The sequence below is a fragment of the Anopheles darlingi genome, chromosome 2 (assembly GCF_943734745.1).
Source record: "Anopheles darlingi chromosome 2, idAnoDarlMG_H_01, whole genome shotgun sequence".
NCBI lineage: Eukaryota > Metazoa > Arthropoda > Insecta > Diptera > Culicidae > Anopheles > Anopheles darlingi.
In genome coordinates this window covers 70,652,467-70,673,556 of record NC_064874.1, presented here as the reverse complement: position 1 = coordinate 70,673,556, position 21,090 = coordinate 70,652,467, and the positions used below count along the sequence as shown (strand labels likewise).

The 21,090-nt window shown below is 50.9% G+C and overlaps 4 protein-coding genes across 5 annotated transcripts; 1 reads left to right on the top strand and 3 right to left on the bottom strand.

The window, feature by feature from the left end:
* Positions 1-171: 171 nt before the first annotated feature.
* LOC125959980 (exocyst complex component 3) lies at positions 172-2,801 on the bottom strand. Of its 2 annotated transcripts, none has more exons than XM_049693042.1 (3): positions 2,666-2,801; positions 1,608-2,597; positions 172-1,534 (listed from the first exon to the last, which is right to left on the bottom strand). In XM_049693042.1, exons 2-3 carry the CDS (start codon positions 2,577-2,579, stop codon positions 293-295), a joined length of 2,214 nt encoding a protein of 737 aa, XP_049548999.1. In that variant the 5' UTR covers positions 2,580-2,597; positions 2,666-2,801; the 3' UTR covers positions 172-292. The 2 variants fall into 2 exon arrangements, with proteins under 2 accessions (XP_049548999.1, XP_049548998.1); XM_049693041.1 differs by having other exon boundaries at positions 2,657-2,739.
* Positions 2,802-2,881: 80 nt separating this feature from the next.
* Positions 2,882-4,413, top strand: LOC125959991 (glia maturation factor beta). The gene is made up of 3 exons (XM_049693078.1): positions 2,882-3,013; positions 3,143-3,236; positions 3,353-4,413. Exons 1-3 carry the CDS (start codon positions 3,011-3,013, stop codon positions 3,670-3,672), a joined length of 417 nt encoding a protein of 138 aa, XP_049549035.1. The 5' UTR covers positions 2,882-3,010; the 3' UTR covers positions 3,673-4,413.
* A 541-nt stretch (positions 4,414-4,954) lies between these two features.
* LOC125959499 (probable ATP-dependent DNA helicase HFM1) lies at positions 4,955-6,462 on the bottom strand. The gene is made up of 2 exons (XM_049692324.1): positions 5,151-6,462; positions 4,955-4,993 (listed from the first exon to the last, which is right to left on the bottom strand). Exons 1-2 carry the CDS (start codon positions 6,429-6,431, stop codon positions 4,955-4,957), a joined length of 1,320 nt encoding a protein of 439 aa, XP_049548281.1. The 5' UTR covers positions 6,432-6,462.
* A 6-nt stretch (positions 6,463-6,468) lies between these two features.
* LOC125959498 (probable ATP-dependent DNA helicase HFM1) lies at positions 6,469-7,970 on the bottom strand. Its single transcript, XM_049692323.1, has 2 exons — positions 6,515-7,970; positions 6,469-6,473 (listed from the first exon to the last, which is right to left on the bottom strand). Exons 1-2 carry the CDS (start codon positions 7,968-7,970, stop codon positions 6,469-6,471), a joined length of 1,461 nt encoding a protein of 486 aa, XP_049548280.1.
* Between the last annotated feature and the right edge of the window lie 13,120 nt (positions 7,971-21,090).

Here is a 21,090-nt window from a genome sequence, read left to right as displayed (position 1 = left end):
GGGGGATTGCAGCAAGATCCCCAAAAAGGCCTAGAAACAGCGAAAAAGGATTCTAAACCCTTTGTCGGGAAAAGTAGCCCGAACCTCCTCACGCCGTTCCCCTTCTCCCTTTTCAACCTTGCCAAAAACGTGGAGCGCACACTGCGTTCTTCAAATTTCCACATACCTGCATTTTTGCGTTTATGATAACTGTTGTGCACTGCGTATTGCACGATGATATATTTTAGGCAAAATAACTTTTACGATACCTAACATAATACAGTGTAGGGAAGCGCGCTGCACTGTCCGCTGCCTACCAAAGCTTGTCCGAGAAAACGATTTCCTTAAAGATCGCATCCTGCTTATCGTGGCTGATGGTCGATTTACGTGATGCCAGCGCGTCTTGCACCTTCTCCTTTACCTCGCTGCTCTTGAAATCGTTCCGCGTGTGGAACAAGCGCACCAGATGGTCCTCCGTGATCGATGGGTAGGAAGAGAGCAGGGAGTGCAGATCCAGCACCAGCATCTCCGCATCACAGTTCAGCAACCCGGCCAGGTTGGCAATGACGTCGATCGGAGAATCGCTTTTGGCCACGCTCGGTGCAACCTTCTCGAAGAATAACTTAATCTGGCGTGCCTCTTTGGCGATCTTCTTAGCCAGTACCTCACATTCGGCACGCGTCTTGCTTAGCCGCTTCGATAGCATGGCCTTGATGTACCGCTTGGCCACCAGCTTTTGTGCCTCTCCGATGACGTACTCAAAGTTGGCCGTCCGCAAATGGTTGTAATCCTGGAAGTAGTCCTCCAGCGTCACACAGATTGTATCGACTGAAACCGAGCTCGTGGTCCATTTGACCGTAAACAGTTCGTTGAAGTGTCCGTCCAGATCGAGAAAAGCTTCCTCAAGCAGCACCAGCCCGGTTTCGTCGCGTAATGTTTGATAGGTTTTAACCAGCTTTTCAAATTCCTCGTAGTGCTGGGTCTTCGTTTTGGGCCAGTACTGTTGTTTCAGCTGCTGCGCGATCTCGATCATCTGCTGACAGTTGTTGACGATCGTGATGATGTGATGCGTGAAGAAAGGTGCCAGGCTACGATCACGAAAGTGACGCTCCTTGTACTCCAGGATCGCACCGCGGTAGTTGTGACCATAGCGTGTCATCTGCTGTATGCTTAGGATGAGCGCGTTGAAAGTCAGATCGGAATGAGTGGTGTTGGTGACCTGTAGGTTCTGGTCGATCATTTGGTAGATGATCATCGGTGCGGGTGTGTGATAGTACTGATCGGCACACTCCACCTCAACCCCGTTGGCCCAATCGGCCTTCTCCGTTTCCAGCGTTTTCGTCATCCATTCCATATAGTTGCGCTCCATCGTGCGCAAGTAGGCCGTTTTCATTTCCAGCATCCGTTCTTCGCTAACCAGAGGTCCACAGTCGGACAGATCGATCTGCAGCTCCGGATGCTGCATCAGCTCTGGGCCCGGATAGGTGTTCATGATCCATGCCAGAATAGTCACGTACTCGTTACCTTCTAGTCCGGTTTGGATTAGTTCTTCCAGCTGCGAGAGAAATATATTCAATTAGGCATCTATAATACGATCCAAAGACGACCTTCACGATCAACAGTCTTACGTATTTTGACATGGCATTGTGGTACATCTTCACATACTCGTTCACGATATTGTAGTGCGGTGGGAAGCAGGGAACGCACAGGGACTTTACAACACGCAGATCCTCCAGAAGAAACTGCCGCGTCAACTCCAGGTCTCGTACCAGCCACATCTTATTGTCAGATCGTTCCTCCAACTTGGAGCCTTCTATCCGCTGTATGACTGCTTCATTCAGCACCTCGAAAGCTTTCTGGCGCCATTGCTTCGGTCGTCCCGGTGCAATAAATCCCGTATTTTTCTGCTGCTGCAGTGCGAATGCATCGGCCTTCTCTTCTCGCTCGATGATACGCAGGGCCGTCACGATGACCGTCGGTTCCTTGCGGACCGTGTTCAGCGTACGCTGCAGCACCAGCCGGATCTTCTTCTCCAGCGTCACCGAGACCGTTTCTACCTTTTCAAAGTACCGTTTCAGAGTGATCTTATCGTGAGCGTTCTGCTTCGGTAGCTTGTGCAACTCGAACAGCAGATCATCGCGGGAATTCTCCAAATCCGCCAGGCACTGGTGGGCGTGCAGCAGCTTATCCTCTTCGATCCACTGCATCGCCTTGTCCACGCTCGACTGGACGGTGAAGATGTGCTTCAGATTCTCCATCGCCGTCATGTACTGCGAGTGTTTTGCGTTCTCGTCTCGTACGCTCTCCAGCGTGTCGTAGATCACCGGCACGTCCGACAGCATCTCGAACGCACTCTTCATCCGATCGCCAATCTCTTTGATCTGATCCAGCGCGGTCTGCAGCTTCTTCACACCGATCTTAAAATCATCCGTCTGGTTCTGCATGCACGATTTCAGTTGAGCATCCATCGAGAGGTTCTTGCGGTAGATGCGTCTCCGATATTGGTCCACCTTTTCCATCTGGTTCGAGCGTTGGAACATGTTCTTCACCTCGCTCAGGGCCGCCTGGCGCGCCTCTTGCTGTATCTGGTCCAGATTCATCTCCGGCAAATCTGTAAGCTGGAACAATAACAAATTACGGTCACGGTCCAGGGAATCGAAATCCTCGCCACGCGCACCTTACAAACCTTGCCCGGACCGGTCGCTGATTAGCGGAACCAAGCGGAAAACTGCTTAGTTTCTAAAGCGCACTCCGATAACGTTATTTTCCACTTTTCCTAGCGATTTTCTTTCACAAAATCAAGGCGCTGCAAACAAAAAAAAACACAGCAACGAGAGTGCTCGAAACTGCAACTCGAGCAGTTCGAGCAGCCAGGAGCTAAAGTCGAGCAGCCGGGAGTCTAGACGATTTTCGTTAAGTTCGTTAAGTTCGCTGCGTTTTTGTGAAACGGTGTTTTTACAATTTTCCGTAACATTTCCAATATTCCGCCCGATCTACAAACGCAGGAAGCCGCCGGGACCAAACGCCAGCTATGGTACGGAGAAAACAACACAGGAAGCCGTCGTTTCCCGGAGCGATAAGGGACTGGCCGCGGTGGCGGTAGATTTGTTTTTCTGGTGCGCTTCTAATCAGCCTCCCTTCTGGGGATTTCCATCTTCCCTAGACCGAGGCCCAGATCTGTGATATCAGCCGGGAGGCAAAGGACGAAATCAGCAAATTTCGGTTCCGGCGAAACGCCACCAACACCGCCCTGATTCGTAAGTATCGCCGCGTGAGTCATCGCCGTCGTCGGGGCGTGTCCGATAACGGGTGTTTTTGTGGGTGCAGCGTCGATAACTGATTCATTTCCTTCTTTCTCTCGTTTCATGAATAGTGAAAATCGATCGCGAAAAGCAGGTAGTAACAGTGGACGAGTTGCTGGAGGATGTAGCGATCGAGGAGCTGCAGGAACAGCTACCATCCCACCAGCCTCGATACATCATTTACAGCTACAAGATGGAACACGACGACGGTCGGACCTCGTATCCGATGTGTTTCATCTTCTATACGCCGCGCGATAGTCAGATGGAACTGTGCATGCTGTACGCCAAGACGCGTATGGCACTGCAACGCGAGGCGGATCTAACGCGCTACTACGAAATCCGTGAGCTAGACGATATGACCGAAGATTGGCTGCGGGAAAAGCTGCGATAGATTGCCGAAGACGAACGATAAACGCGGGCACTCGTTCAGGTGACACAAGGACGAGTGCAGTAGGTCCATCATTATACTACATCATGATAGATGATAATCCGTTGATAGAGAGAGCTTAGGAGAGAATCGTTGGTCCGGCACAGCGCTTGTAAAACGGTTTTTAGTTCCCGAGTTAAGGGGCTCGCTGATCGCGACGAGACGATATTATCAGGCGTGATAGAAGCTAATAGCTATTCAGCAGGAATGATGTACCATTCTTATGCGTCCGCGTACCTTGCGGACTACATACAAACACTATGGGCTATGAAAGGACGACGAATTGGGGAGCGTCTGATTCCGGCGGGACATTATTTCCAACTATTTCATAGCAATAAGAAAAACGACGACATATGCTAGTCTGTAAGCAAATTGTGGTACAACTTGGGAGGAGCTATTTTCAGCTAAATCTTCCTACGTATAAGATCTTGATTTGAGTTTCCCAAAAACGACTGGACACTGGAATCGGCCGACTGTTCTATACTCTTATACCTCGGCTTAGCTCTCCGTATATTGTGAATCGTCGGTGGACGCAAAAGGGAAAGTATAGAGTACAACCGTATGCCATCTCTTGTGGCATTTTGCTTTCTGCAAACGTAATTTCTACAACCAATTGTAAGCATTTCTATAGCGTAACGCCAAACCTAGTACCGACTAGCAATCATATCAATAAAGTGAATGTTTTACGATAGGTTTGCTAACTCAGACAGACTTCGATCCGACTAATGTCCCTATTGTAGCACTACCGGGTTGGGTATACGCCACCAACAACTGGCGTACCGCATCGTCATGTCGCCGTCGTGCTGCCTTTTTCAATCAGGACAAATAACGTCCGCCGCTGATCCCAGGTCAAACTTTTTCCTTTTCCTTCCTCCAGAGGCTTGAACGGATCCGCCCGTGTAGGGACTGAAATTATTGTTTAACTCCGAAACAGAGACACGAGGCTCTTGCAGTGGCTTCTTTCCATCGCTTTCGATGAATCCTTGAGCAATCCCTCGTTTTACACCGGAAAGGGACACAAATACGTTGCAGTGCTTGAAGTATGCCTGAATGTTCTCTGCATCCGAGCCACTGAACCACGAACCGACCGGAGGTGATACTTGGTAGTCTACAGACTGGCGAAACAGATAACGGCGTTCGTTTTCGTCGAAAAACGGCTCAGAAGAAGGCATTCGTTTGAAAGCTTCCCTGGCCTCTTCGAAACCGTTGGGAAAGCTGGAGTCATTCAGAAGATTCCCGGAGAGTTCTAGTTCCGGCAAAGTTGCCCGTGATGCAACAAAGGTACCTGTTCGGAAAGGAACATGGTTGGTTTTCTTCAAAATCGATCGAAGTGGTAATGTTCTGGAAGTGCTGGATGGCAGCACCGATAATCGGATCGACGTATCAACACTCGCAGTAGTAGTAGTACTGGTAGCCAGTACACGTGATGGCTCAATAGTTACTTTACAGGTACCATTCGAAGTAGCTAGTAGATAGGAGCGTTCCGTCACGGATGTGTTGTTCCGGCGCGACGTATCGAGAGCACCTGGGTCAACGAAACTCACGTCCTTCATGGAATGCAGCGTATCATTGGCCGTTTCATTCGGGAAGAAGCTGGTTATGGTAGTTTGCTTCGTTGCGATGATCTCACGATCGCCAACCAACGCCAACGTATGATGACTGTCCAGTCCAACCCACTCGCAACAGATGAGATGAGCCGTAATCGATTCCACAGTGGAATCCGGTAGCTGTATAGTCCAACGCTTTCCATCCACCGCTGGTATTCTATCGGTGGACAATCCTGCTTCGTACAGTAATAATCGATTGTTTGAGTCTCCAACCAGCAAACAGAACTCAATAGGAGTCCCCGTGGCAAGGTATTGGCCGTTCCGCTGCTCTACCATGCAGACAATCTCAGGCTGCTGCTCCCCTTCCACCGTCGTCTTCGTCAGCTCGACGCTGAACTCGGGCAATTCGCTGGCCAATCCGATCAGTTCATTCCCGAACGGTGGCTGCTTCTTAACGATGCATTCCAGTTCTCGTGGATCCGAACTTCGAATGGCTCGAAACGTGGACTTTCCTCGATCAGCCAGATGCTGCGCCAACCGAGGCCCTATTCCCCGTAGTTGCCGAGAAGCGAGCGGACTGTTTTCCCACAGTTTCACCTCAAAACTTTGTGCCAACGTGTTGGCACTGTAGAGGGCACGAAAGCTGCCGGCGGCCACATGGAAACGATCCCGATTTGCCTTCAGCAATCCGATAACACACCGACAGATGCGCGCTCCGAGAGTGATCATCTTGGCCGCTTCCTGGTGCAGGCTATGGTCGTGGATGGGTAAACAGCCGAACACGGCCTGTATCAGGCAGTACACCTTGGCATCGGTTGTGCTGATGCGCCCTGGCCACCGGAAACGAACGCCAGCACACTCCGCTCCCGTCGATCCGGTCGTTCCCGTCGATGTCGGCATGTTGAGGGCATTTAGGAGCCGTTTCTCGTTGTTGCGACATTTAAACGCACTGAACTCGTCGGCTCGGGCAATCAGCGACAACATCTTGGCCACCGTCTCATCACCAACCATCTCGGCCAATAGGAGTTGCATGGTTTTGAAGGAAAGATGATTGCGTGCCATCAGCCGACCGGAGGCGGCGGGTTGCAGGATGGTCGAACGATTCGCTACGATCAATCCACTCGTCTGCAGTGACTCCAGCGTGGTCTCACACAATCGCTCGATCTGATCGTTCATATTGTAAACCGGACCGGATAATTGATAGTGACCCGGGTTAGTCTGGACCCGGACGTAGAAGAACGTCGATCGTATCCACTCACGGACGGCCGCTCGATCGTAGATGATACCGTGCGCTATCTCGGAGTTAAGCAGTTCCGGTAGCTTCTGGTGCAGCTGAGACTCGATCGGTAGCGTATCGCTCACCAGCTTCCGATAACGTTCGACGTTCGCTTCCGTTGTCATGACAACGGCGACGCCATGTTCGTTGTACTGGGAGCGTCCCGCGCGGCCCATCATCTGCAGTAGATAGTTGTTCGCGTAATCCTTGCCCATATGATTGAAGGTGGCCTTGATGATGACGAGATAGGCCGGTAGGTTCACGCCCATACAGAGCGTACTCGTACAACAGAGCACTCCGAGGTGTCCCTCGCGAAAGCTGCTTTCGATCCGGATCCGATCACTCGCCAACAGTCCGGCATGATGGTAGGCCACTCCTTTACTGATGAGCTCTTGCAGCTGTTTTCCCACCAAACCGGAACCAATCTCCCGTAGGACCGGGACCGATGGTAACGTCAGCGGCTGACTGGTGCGCGCTAGGAAGCTGGCCGTCGTTTCGGCACTTTTGCGCGAGGAGCAAAAGATAAGCGTCGGTTTAGAGCGGGAATACTGGGCGATAATGTCCGGCAGCTTGTAGTTGAGGTTTAGCTCGAACTTGAACGGACTCGAGTGGTACGGATAACCGAACACATGCCGTTCGAGCGTAGTCTGGCGATCTGTTTCGGCAAAGCTGAAAGGCACCACCTTTCGATCGTTCTGCAGCCACCGAGCAAAGTCATCAACATTTGGGATGCAAGCGGACACGGCAATGAAACGAATCGAGGTAGTGGATGCTGATAGCTCACCGGTGCCCAAATCCGTCTGGCTGTTCAACCGTGTGTCAATGTACTTCATACGGGCTACTACAAGCTCCAGGTTGGCTCCCCGTTCGCTATCCTCTATCACCTGGACTTCGTCGATTAGGAACAGTTTGATTGGGCGCAGCACCGTCGCTGCATTCCGGTCGGCCCAGTGCCGGGTGAACACTTCCCACTTCTCTGGGGTACTGAGGATAAGCTGATAGTTGCTTAGCTTGCTTATGTCCTCCACTAAGTTATCACCGTCGTACTGGATGCATTCGATACCGAGCGGTGCCAGACGAGCCTTCCAATCGCTGTATTTCTCGGCGCACAGTGATCGCGTGGGGGCAAGGTAGATGATACGGAAGCCACTACCGCCGCCACCGCCAGTAGATTGCATCGCTATCTTTGCGATTGCCAGCTCGAGGATAACCGTTTTGCCGGATCCTGTCGGTGCGTTCACCACCAGCGAGTCGTCCGTTTGCAGGATCGTTGGGGCAACGGCTTGTTGGATCTTGTTGAACGATCGAAGATTTGAAAATGCGGCTCGTACTGCGGGTGGTAAATCGGTTACCGAGAAACCAGCGGTGTTGCTACCATCCCCCGTTTGCTCCATTCCAAACGATATCGATCCACTAGTGCCGTTAGAAATTGTTGTCATTTTGTTACTTGCTTCGTCACATGTTGCGTTTGATTTTACACTGCGTAACCGACGATTTTACAACGTTCTGGAGACGATCGAATGATGGCCAGCAGTTTGGCTTTATCGTATTCCTGGACGTGCCGCACGTTCGGGTCAACTATTGAAATGGTTACAAGGTACGAGTTACGTTGAATGAACCTTCAGCTATCGTCCTTGTCTCCTTTGATGCCGTTGCTTTATACAAAATAAAAGGTAGAGCCCGATCGTATCGAGCCGTTAATTACGCGAACAAGTTGCAAAACAATCGCTGGCCACTATGATACTATTTAGCAAGAGGCGCATTTAATAAATTAAGCTAAATCATTTTCACCATTTCTCGATTTATAAAACATGCTGACGGTAGTGAAACTGGTTGGATGAAAATATTCAAAAACTAATACTACATTTTTTGTGAAACGGTTTAGTTGTTTGTTATAATTTTAATCAACAAACCTCCAATAAAGAATCAATGGACGTGGAGTGAACTAAGTTGGCTGTGTTCTTTCGGTATTCCACAATTAATTCTAACTACCATTTTTATGTTTCGTATTTTCTAAACTACGTATATAATAAGGCAATAGGTAACATTATTTTCGATTTTTTAGTTTGTTCATTTCTCGGCAAGCATATGTCTTTCTATCGTGTAATAGAATCCACAGCAGATCGTTCCAACGAAACACCAAAATGCTCTTCGAACTACTCTTTAATGATACGAAGCTAACCGAAAGGTTATTTTCTGAAAAATAGAGAAACAAATGAACTGCAACGTGCCGCGTGAGTGTCATTTATAACACTGAGGAACAGTGCAGCGGCCACACAAAACTCCCACGAGCAGAAAACCAGAAGGCTAAGCATCATTTAATAACCAACCTTGGAGGTTCGTCAATCCGATAAGCTGTCCACGATTATCGGTTCGAGTGGAATAATTACCCCCTTTTTTGTAACACTCCCCATTGAAACATTTGCAGAAACAAATCTTAGCGATAAGCTACACATTCACAACGGCATAACAATGGCGGTAAGTGATCCTAAAGTTAAAAAAAAGATGCGTCTTTAAAGAAGATCAACAAGTCCGCACCACCCTGCAAGGTGACACTTTTCATGAAACGAACCCATAATCAGACGGATTAGGGAAAATCCTTTACCTCTGCTTTTTCACCACTGCTTTATTTTTTTCATCCAGCCCAGCAACCTCCACAGCACACTACGCCACGTGATTGTGCAGGATCGTTCGTAGGTAGAGTGCGCACCGCACTGCCCCGCACTTTGGGCGCGCTATTGACTCAAACTCGAAGTCAACATTACGAAGCTATATTTGGATGCACAATGTCACGGGACCGCCCGATTTGCCATTAGATATCGCGCATTGTTTCGTGTGGCTCTCGAAGGCATTAGGCTCCGGGATGGGCTTGCGTAAGTACAGTGCGTAATGCCTTCGGCCTCTCGCTCGATCCAAATTTGTCCATTTCGCTCGGTGTTTGGCGGAGGAAAGTCTCGGGGTGAAGAAGCGGAGGTGAACGTGTGCGTTTCATCATCCCACCAGTGGAGGATCAACAGTGCTAAATGTTGGTTTAAACCAAATTCCTTAACCATGCGCTGATGAGCTCGGTCGGGCGCATGGTCTGGTCTAGGCCTTATGGCCTTATGGCGGCCCGTTTCCTGACTAACCGATCTATGATGCGTCCCAAGGGTCACGGGCTGGGGGGATGTCTTCTGCCCACTCTCTTTCTCTCTCTCCCTTCCAGCCCTGCGGTTCATCAGCAGCTCTATGCAGCCCGGCAGCTCGTCGACCATCATCGTCGTCGTGTGCGCCAAACAAACAGCGAGCGCCAACTGTGAAATCAAATCATCAAACATTGCCGCCGCCGCCGTCGCGCCCGTCCCCATGCGTGTGTGTGCCGGACGATCATCGGTTGGCCCAGTGCACGTGCGCATAATGGAACGGCTTTGTTGGTGGCCACGATTTCTTGCGGGCCCTCCGTATCCGATGTGCCACGATCGTGCCCCCGCGCGCGCAGTAGTTGATTAATTAATTTCACCAGCAAGACGAGCAGCAGCAGCAGAAGAAGGTGCTCGACGGCATCACGCATTCCTTGCTACGCCATTGCCTTAGTAAGCAGACCAAAGGGAGCACGGTTCTATCTTCCGTCTCGTTGGTATGTAAATGAAATCGAAATCAACACACAGTGAAGGAATCGCCGTGTGGAGGGACGCCATTCCACGCCCATTTTCGCTTCATCAACACTGGGCCTGTTGGTGTTGATCGAAATTGGTCACCAAACGAACGGAGTCCCTGGTCCGTATACTCCTCCTGGTGCCGGTGCGTATCCATTTTTCTGCTCGCATTGTTTGACAGCTGTCACTTGCCTTTTTGCTAAGGTGACACATGACTCATCTACTACTACGATGGCGGCGGACGCCGCTACGACTCATTTCCGACGCTGCGCTAGTAGCCGGGAATGGCTGACCTGCGGGTGTGGGTGGGAGACGATATCAAAGTGATTTACGCTTAAAGTGTCGCGTGTTTGGAATACAAATAAAGCCAAATGGCCCTTGGCAGTGGGATGAATGGGCACGAATTGCGAAACGATTTCAAGATACACAAGCGGTACGGCGAGCAAAGTGGTATTGCTTAAGCAAGCAAGATTATTCCGATGATCCCGCAAGGTACTCGAGTGCATGTGGTTCATTTGAGCGATCGCAATGCATATATTTATGTTCGGATTTGACTGTTACGAGCATACAGCTTAGGGACTTTTTATTGAAATTGTATTGACTCATTAGAGTCGAGCTTCGTCTCCTAGAGGAAATGGTATTGTTGCATAAACCACAGCTCACCGACACCGCGACACCTGAACTCGCTCGTACGCACTATGGACAACACAAACAACTCCAGCGTGGCTTGTTTGTGGCGTGACTCCTACGCTCCTGGTTTCAAGAAATTAACATAAAAGAACTCGATCACATCATATGTGCGCCGAGACTGAGACGCGTACTTCCCGCCCTCCCTGTTCAGTTTCACCCGGGGGTTTCAGAGCTGCCATTACGGGTGGGCGTACTGTAGCCCTGCCCATCGCCACCCTCCAAACGTAAACGCTCGCGCGCGAGACTCAGGTGTACCGTCGGCGTGGGAGGCTGGCACCCGAAAGCGTGCCAAAAGCGGTGCGATGCGATGGTTGGAAATGGAATTATTAATACGCGTTACGCAAGGCCTCCGGTACGGCAAAACCGTCGATCCTAGGCCGTGCAGGAGGAAGTGCATGACACATCACAGCATCGAGCTCTAGTGGTGGTGACGGCGGATGGGCGTTTGTCATCTCACAGTCAGTCCATGGAGATCGTCGTGTGCATACATGCATGATCGAAGCATGACTTTCGGTATCAATTATCAACGCCTGCAGCGACTCCTTCGTCATCCTTCTATCGACATGCGATGGTGCGCGCATTCCATGCTGCAAATCTCATCGATCACCCAGGGCGCCTCGCTGATGCTGTCGGTGATGATGCCGAGTTTCGCGGCGAGCGCGATCTCACTCAGCACGCTCAGCGGTTGATCGATTATTGCGATCGATCGGATCGCGGTTTCGCTTGGCTGAATCGCGAAGGCTATCATTACTGTCGGTCATCACTTAGCACAGGGCAAGGGGAGCAACTATATATCGTCTAACCTTTCGATCTAGTGCCATGCGGACCATCAACCATGCTGTCTGCTCAATCACTTACATCCCCAAACGGGGATGGGAATGACGATTGATTAATCCGAGAAGGTGGTTTGCATTTTATTGCACGATCGCTTGCGGAGTGGAGATCCCCTTTTTATCACTCACCATTGCGCGGCGCACAATGGCGTTTGCGTTGGTAAATGGTTGTTGGATGGACAGCGGGAGCTCTACTGCATCTGGCTGACGTTTGAACCTTGCGCCGGCGTTTGCTTATCTTATGTGTCGAGAGTTTCGTCTCAAACTGTCGCTCACGTGTGATCTCAACGTAACCCCTTTCAAATGCACACCTCACAGGCACGCACCGATCGCATAATGGTGCAGCGTATGTTTGCCACCCCGTAAATCATCAACCGTCGGTGCGGTACCGGCGGTGTGACAGGGCAGCACATTATTTTGAAACATTTGCGCTCACAACATAGCGCATCGGACGGGAGATGAAAGGGCCTAATTTTGAGCTGAACCGATTCATCAAACCTTAGTCGAATGATTACTTTGCCGCACTCAGGGAGGGGGGAGAGCATATCTGTATATAGTTCAAGCGTTTAGCGCCAAAGAAGTGCGGTTTGATCTTCGACCGATTGAAACGTTTCCCTCTTATTCTGAAGACCTGGTCATGCGACGGAACGAGACAGTAGCACCCGTTCATTATGGCGTGGCACCGGGAATAAAGTGCTAATAACTCTTCCCGTGGGGCGCCATATTTCAAACGAAAATGATCAAGGATTTATTTGCCGCTAGGTGTTCTAGTGATCCTTCTACTCGCCACTTCCCCTTTTGCTGCGGGTAGTAGGCCGAGAGGATGGGGTTTGACGTCCTGTTGACGCGGTATCGCGGAAGAAATTGACAGTAAAGTTGGTCATTTTATAGGTTAGGAGCAAAGACTGGACGCCAAAGAGGAGCGCCCAGCCCATGGATACCAGACAAAGCCATTAGTTGGCTTTTTTTTCACTACTTTTATCCGACTTTCAACGCCTGAAAGAGTTCCATTTGGGTGTAGTGAGCCGGAACCGGTGAGCAGGTGAATGGTGCCGCGATAGTGGGCGCACGCGTGCCTACGACTAGACCCCATTTTGAACCCGGCGCAACAACCTAGTTTGGGGACCATGTCTGTGTGTGTGTATTTGGTAGGGCACCCCCGTAGAGACTTCCCCTTTTTTGAGTGACCATAGTGCGACAAAGACTATTTATAAAATGGCAACAAATGGCTTAATTAGTAACGTGTATATCGTGCAAACTGGGGTAGGCCCTGGTAGCTGCCGTGCATACCAGACCAGACCAGAACTCAATTAAAGTGCAGTCGGGCCAACGATCAAATGTACGACGGCGTACGGTGCTGCGTTACCGAGAGACCACCAACCACTAGCCTCGGTCCGGGCGAACTGTTGCGCCAAGAGTGGAGTGGAGTGCTACCAGTGAATCCGTGTATAATTTATACCATGCCCCGCCGAGCAGGTCGTCTACGGCCAGGCCAGCACCACCGCCACCACCACCACTGCCATTCATTACGGTGTGATTTGTGACAGATCATTTAGTGTTGGGCCATGCTGGTTTGACGTTTGCGCCGACGTCGACGCCGACGCCGACGCCGAGACGACAGACGCGCAGACCTCGCTAGGCAGAAGGAGTGCAAAAGATGGCTTCTGGTCCCGCACCCATTCTCCATCCCTCGCCTTCCCCCTTTTTATTTACCTGCATGAAAATAGACATTTTCCGACGGTACATTTCCGATGGTGGCTTTGAATTGGTTCTTTAATGGCCGAACCGAAGGGTGCCTCTCAGGTGAATGTACTAACTGGTGACGCCAGGGCTAGACGGTCCGATCAGGTCCCAATACCGGACATAGATGGATGAGCATTGCCTAGACGCTGCTAGCTGCGAGTGAAGAGTTGTCTGCCGAAAAGGGAATGGATTGAAATGGATGGAGCTACCGAGCAACTTCTTGCAGGACACGTGTCAAGCGCGACTTTATGAAATTGCCACACATTACACATTATCACACACAAACACACACACACACATTTCTCTTCCCGGCCGATCATTTTACGAGCCACTAGAGAACATGATGATCTCAAATGTTGTGGTAATTAAAGTCGCATTTTTCACGCGGTGGGACTCAGATTTCGGATTTTATATCAGTCATTGATTTACATGTCACGTTGCGCGATGGTTGTAACACTAGCTCCGAGCGGGGGAGCATCAATGTTGTCATCACGCCATGAAGTTGTCTTTACGCGCCTCAATGCACTACAAATGGCAGCTTACGGGCGTTTCGCCGTTCTTCAGCAAATTCTCCGACATCTGCTACACAGATGCCATTGCGAAGAACACACTTGATAACCGTAGCGAGAACACTACTTCGCGCGTGGATGGAGACCGTTGTAACCGTTGAGACCGAGAGGGATTGGTATCTGGGTCGACCTAAAATTAATCCATCCATCCATGCAGAACGCGCAGCGGCCGGCCATGCCATTATTTTGGTTCCGGATTGCATCGTTCACACGTGCGTTGCGGTGCGCTGCGGTGCGCTGCGGTGCGCTGCAGATCGATCACCGGAGCAACACTCGAGCGTCCCGTGGGCGGCCATAGTGTACGACTGGCGCGTAGATGCCGGACCTGAAAAGCTAAGCTGGCGATTGCAGTCGCGCGTCAAAAATGGGTGCGACTGAAATCATTAGACAGCCAAATATGATGCGGCACACTTCCGAGTCCATCCATCATCGTAATGCAGCGCTGTCGGGGCACGGGGACGTCGTCTACCGGAGCCGGAGTTCGCCGTCTCGATCGTGATCTGATGATCAAGATACTGCCAGTGTCACATCGTGACTCCCTTTCCCCAATTTCTAGTGGATCGCAAAGCAAAAATTAAAGTCGAAAGCGATCACCGGTACCGGCACCCAGGTAGCTGTTTGTTTGGGCGAGCAATAATTGAATCCGACAAGGGGACGATACCATAAATTTGACCATAAACTAGCACCAGCAGCACAGTAATGGGCAGGTCCGGTGCGCTCATCGTAACGCTATTTATAAATGATGGCAGACCGAAGCCAATGCTCCAATTATTGCCGACCATTAGAAGCCGCGAAGAGAGGACGATGACATTTGAATTTATCATTTCACCTCGTACGCGGCGGACCGCGGGCGTTTTAATGGCCAGCGTGGCCCTTCGGTTTACGCCACTTGATGATGACTGTCAATATTAGTAGTACTCGCCTGTCAATCGCTTAAGCTTCTCTCGGCGAGGCGTTGGTGCAATCGGCTCTGTCACTTGGACTAATCGATTGTCCTGTACAAGATGGGAAAGTTATAAATTGATCCCACAGTGCACTGCCTCCACACCGATACCGGCACCGCTGAATGGTTTTGGTTTTACATTTACGTTTGTTTAAGTATCACTTAGAATGCAGTGGGTCGATTGAATGGGTCGGCTCAGTAAATTAAGGCATAAGTCGTCGGTATCTTAGAGAGTGAAGTGTGCCAGAGATGTTTCCTTCCAATCCACTCGAGAGGTTTCCAAAGATCGAACGGAAGGTGGGAAAACGGTAAGGCGGGGGTTCATTATGGTCGTGGTCACCACTTTAACGATGGCAGTATTTGGCCGTGCCGGGGGGAAGGTTATCCAACTTCACTTTAAACAACGAACTGCGCCATTTCCCTGCCCTAGGGGGTTCCCTTGCTGAAGTCAAACCCTATACCGGGATGCAGCCTGCATCCAGTGGTGGCGCGCGGCCATGCTGCACTCACGCTGGCCCATGCCCTAGTTGGGCGATGCACGATCTCGCACCGACACTACCGACGAGCGGTGGCGTTTATGATAATGAGCCGGGCGCACACTCACAGCAGTCGGTAGAGTAGTTAAATTGGTTCACACGGTAGCACTACCGAGAACTTCGGGTTCGCACCAACTCCGACTTGTCCGAGCAGCAAAAAGGGACCTGCAGAGTACTACACCCCCGGACAGACTTCACTATCCCACGGATGTGGCGCCTGGCTAGGGCGAGGCTCTTGTTCGGTAGCTCACTCACCGATGACACTGCCACACGCCACGAAGCCGAAGGTCGTGACGAGTTTATGATAGGTGATCGGTACCAAATTTGGGGAGCGCGATCCAATAACGAGGTATTTCGTGGCTGTGGCTTTCGTGGTTACTGCCTTGCTGCCTTGTTGGTATTCAAAGGCTGTTAATTGGGTCCAGCGAGGTCCCAAAGTACCCTGTGTCTAAACACACCGAAAAGGGACAACAGGTGTTGCAATGAATTGAACTTGAGACATTTAAAAAGCGATCGGCGGATGGCCGCAAAGGAGAAGCAGGATGCAATACGGATTCTCGACTTCTCGAGTTTACCAAAGCAGCAAAGGCCATGCGTGTTGAACACATGTTTCCTTCATGTTGGTTCACGGTGACATCCCTTGTCTAGAGCATCTAATTTGTCTTTCGTAACCAAGGAAACTAGATGCTCCAGACGGTGCCAACGTCTACCAACTGTAGTTTACCACCACTAGTCGCCCTCTAGCAGTACGCATGATGCGCAATAGGAGGAGACTAGAAAAAAGTGTCAGATTTGGAAACCTTCTGACGCCCTGCCCTGCCCACGGAGATGCGCCGCTTAAATTAACCTTTTAGTCAGTAAACAACAGTACCGCTCGAGCACGACATGGACGCATCGCAGCAATCGGCGTTCGAAAGCGTTTGCCTAGAAACCCAGATGAACTGTCGGAGTGAATCCGTACCGACCGTTACCGTCACCGTCACCAACTCGATTAGTGCGAGCATTGCAGGCAGACAGGAGTAGACATGCTCACATCGCATCAGACCGGTAAATAAACAATTTGTCCGCCCAAATTTGGCGGCCATAACACAGCATACGCACGTCCAAATTCCACTTCCCTCTCGCGTGCGCGCGCGCGCGCGCTCGGGGAGAGTTGGTTTATGTTTACTTTCCCTTTCGGACACACCGGATTCCCCTGGCATCTTCGGTTTGCCGGCGGTATGTTGTACATTTTCTCACCTTCCCGCCGCCACAGGGGGGGGGGGGCTACCTCGCTTCAGGCATATACCACGATATGATATCCCCGGAGGCCACGAACTTACCGTTTGCCAGGTACATGTGAATGCGTCACGATGTGATCATGTCAGCTCAAAGCAGGCGGTGCGGTGCGATGCGGTGTAGCCGATCGGCCGGACTCTCTCCGGACATGTCCAGCACGTCGTGCAGCATCCCTTGGCCGCTTTAAAAGGAAGCGATTCCCATTGATTTGCAGAGGGCAGAGGGGAAGGAGTTCCATGGGAACATATGTCGTGCTCTTCCTGTATCGTCCGATCCTAATGCGCTCCATCGTGAAGATCAAGACCTGATACCTGATTCGGGGGGTGGGCGGATTTTGGAAGGGCCAAATGATTGAACTCTCTCGAGCCCTAACCCTAGCGAACGTCTCTGATGTGAGGCTTTGATGTCGAGACAGACAGCTGGTTCTGCGGTCCAGAGACCAGACCAGACCAGACCGTCACCGTACATTGCGAAACGTCCGTCACAATCCGTGGCCAGCAAGTTCGGACCCTGTCCGCAGTGGAACAGATGGTTAAGGTTTAAAACAAACAGCAGCTCATATCTTGCAACTCTGCGTCCGGCCGTCTTTGTGTGGCCCTTTCCAAAAAAAAAAAAAACCGCAAAAAGCATTCGGTAAAGGAAAAATGGACATGCCAGCCCAGTGCCCGAGCGAGGTTTGGAAGTTATGTCGAAGCTGTTCCTCTGTTCGTCCCGGGCGACCGCAGGCATTCGCATTTCATAACGCCAGATCATGCGTGAGCGTGAGCTTTTGTGATTTGGTAAACATGGTCTGCTGAGGGACTGTCAATGAGCAGGAGGAGGAGGAGGACGAGGTGAACGGTTGGTCGACGGCCATACTCGGTGCCTTCGTACTATCCGGGGCGAGTTATGAGGTTTGCTCCATAGTATCCACCACCACCTCCCACCCACTAGTGCTTCCTAATGCGCGTCGGTGCGCGATCACAAATAACTGCTTGGTGCGGGGAATTGATTTGATTTGCAAACGCCACCAGGGGGATAGTGTAGAGCCCTGCGCGATGATGGTGTCACGGGTGATGTTGATACCACCTGTGCACACTAATGGCCATTTCAAGGTGATCCGCCATCGCCCCGGTGCGGTTGATTGAGTGAATCGATGGTCCTCGGTGCAACACGCTCCCACCATATCATTAGCACCCGCCGAAGGGCCTGGAAAGGCGTGAAAAAGGTAGTTTCCAGCGCGCCCGGATGCACACACACACACACATTGTGCACCGGCGAGGTGCATTATGCTTCCGTTCGAGCTTTCCCGACGGATAGGGACGGATATGGTAGCGTTCGACAATTATTGGCGTGTAATTGGTAAGTGATGCGCTCGCTTGAAAAGGATCGCAACAAACGTCAGGCCAGATCCATAAGCGGCAATGTGGCTTCGAAATACGATACCTAAGCCCCGCTTGGCTCATCCTCATCTCATGGCGACGGTATGGTGCACAGCATGGCGATGGCAATGGTGGCACGCTTAATGGTAATGCTCGCTTCACCGGTACTTACGGGACATTATGGAGGTTTTCCTCTCCCCCCAAGGGAGGCTGGAATGTACGGGAAAGTGTACGGAGTCGGCGGAACGAAGCGACTGGGGATAATACTCGAACATCTATCGTGTGTCATGTTCACATCGGTCCCATTTTGTGTATCCCCTGCCGCTCTTAGTGAAGACACGACGTTGGTCTGTCATATTAGGGCTTAAGTGACTTGGAAGGGTATTAAACCGAAGGCGAACGGTAGTAGCACCATTGCACCGTGTACCTGTTGATATCGGTAAAGTCATAGTTACTTCTCTTTGAGGTTAGGAGTCTATGGTAAGCGCTACCGGGACATAGCCTACTCGTTTACGCGTATTCACTTGGTACATGGTCTCCTGGGATGTGAAGATGAAAAAGGTTGTATCTTAATTAATCGTCAACAAATGCCTACATAACCTCTAATTTTATTATATCCTTTTGGTGTTCCTTGCTCCAATACCTCAGGAAAGTGTAGTCCCAAAAAAGCCGATTGGCCATTAAGTTTATCGTTCCTCAAGTCGTTAATCGTCGTGTATCTTGCCGATAATGCGCCGTGTCTTTCCCATGATACCATCATGCCCTCTGCAGCTTCTCGCACTGGCCAATCGCCAATACACTTGCCGAGCTGAGCGGAGAACAAACGAGCCACAGTGTATATGGTCGGGATGAATATTAATCGATTGGATGGCCTGGATCTCGTGGTCCAGGAGAAGTGCCGCAGCGCCCAAACGGAGTGCTCTCGATGGTGATGACGCCAACGCGGACGACTATAATTATCGCCGCGTAGGACGATTGTGGTGAGCGGCGCAAATCGAGCAAATGGCCTGACCAAGGAGTTCCATGTTGGGATGGAACAAAAAAACCACGACCACCATATAGGGGAACTGACAAGGGGGGAGAAGCTGCTTTAAGAAGTCTCATTCTAGAATCGGGAGCACCCTGATTCCGGTCTTGCTGTGTATGTGTGTAACATCCGGGTAATATCCTTGCGAAGGCCGGTTCCATACTGCCTCACACCTCCGCAATGGGTCACTTGGGAGTGGGGGCAGTGTTGATTTGATAGCTAACCCGCCTACAGTAACGCCCAAGCGAATCCATCAAGGCTGGCTCACGCTTCGATAACCCGTAAGTCAGGCCCAGGATGTTGTAGGCTTGACCGCGACTGATCCACGGCTACATTTATGAATGAATTTCAACCCAAGCGAAGGCGCATGCCACCTGCCTTGGCACGCACCACGCATTAGCAGTGTCTCAATGAATTGGTCTTTCGCTTGGCATTTGCACGTCGTCGTCGTCGTCGTCGTCGTCATCAACGTTGGCGAGCAGGCGCCAGCAGGTTTCGCCTTTCGCGCCACCATTGCGTAGGCATCACTCTCGGTCGAGGTCGAACAACAGCCGTGGGCTTCACCAGAATTTGCCGGTGGCACCCGGAGCCTGTGTGACTAATTGCGAATGATAGTGTCGCCGCAAGGTTCCGCGCTTACCGACGGCGATCGTAACTATCTATGATGTCATCTCGGTGATGTCTGTATATCAGGTAAGGGGATTAGCAAGTTGATGTTTTTCGAGAGAACTCAATTCGGTAACTTTACTTACTAACGTTACCTTTTTGATCCACGTTCCATCCTACGGCAGGGGGATGATTAGGATTTGTTTGGAAATCATTCAATTATTACTATTTATAGTTAAGGTTAGAATGGAGAAAGAATCATTAACATGTTCGTCTCCCTTTATCTGATACCAAATTGAAGAAATCGCTCCTTTCGAACAATGGATTGTTAACCAAACATCCGAATTCATTCCGTTGACCATGTGTGGTGCACCACTAAACGATTACCTCATGGTACAAGCGGCTACGAAACGCACCAACCGATTGTTTAGCCTAATTCAGCATCCAGCCAGCTTATCTGCTACACAGTCACAAACCTCAATCCTGAGACTCTAAGGCTAAAACAACCGCCGGGGGTGATCACGGTTAGCGCTAGCGAGCATAGGCCTTATCAGCGTCGTGAGTGATTTATATTTATATACATTCCACGGGTTTTTTTCTGATCCATGATCGAGCCTCACATAAATGCAAGAGTTTAAGTGAATTGTCCTTGATGCTGGCACCGTCCACTCCGTTAAGCTGAGATCATCGCGTACCCACCCCGGAATACGGACCGCTGTGTCGATTTTGTGATTGAGCAGCGAGATTAATCGCTGGCCAGAAAGTCTGGAATGTTATTCTGCGCTGCGTTTGGCGCTCGTCTTCCACGTCTTCAACACACCGACAGTTCTTATAGAACATCAAATGAGCACTCGCACACCGAGGCCTCGCCAAGGAACGGGGCTGCAGGGCATTTCCAAGGAATGCAATTCACCCCGAGCCCGAACCCGCGCCACCACGCACACCGATCAAGATCGCCAAGTGCATTCCATAAATCATACATCAGCCAGCACAGACCCCGAGCACTCAAGAGTTGCAGGCCGGCAACTCGGGCACTTGCCGGGCGGAATGACCACCACGGCATCACCCTTACCCGTGAATGGCGCCCTCCAGCAACCATGAAGTACCGCGTGTAGATCGAAATGCGAAATGAGGTCAGTTTTCCGTGCGGAGCGCGATCGCGATCCGATGCGCGCTGCTGACATTTCACGCTCTCGGCTCTCGCCCGTCATACTGATCCCCATTGGTGCCGGTTCTCGCTTTTCATGTCAATCATCTTTTTTCCCACATTTCCCAGGCGCCAATTTTCCAATCAATCCCAATTGTGGCGGAATTGTGGAATTCATCAAAACCATGCAT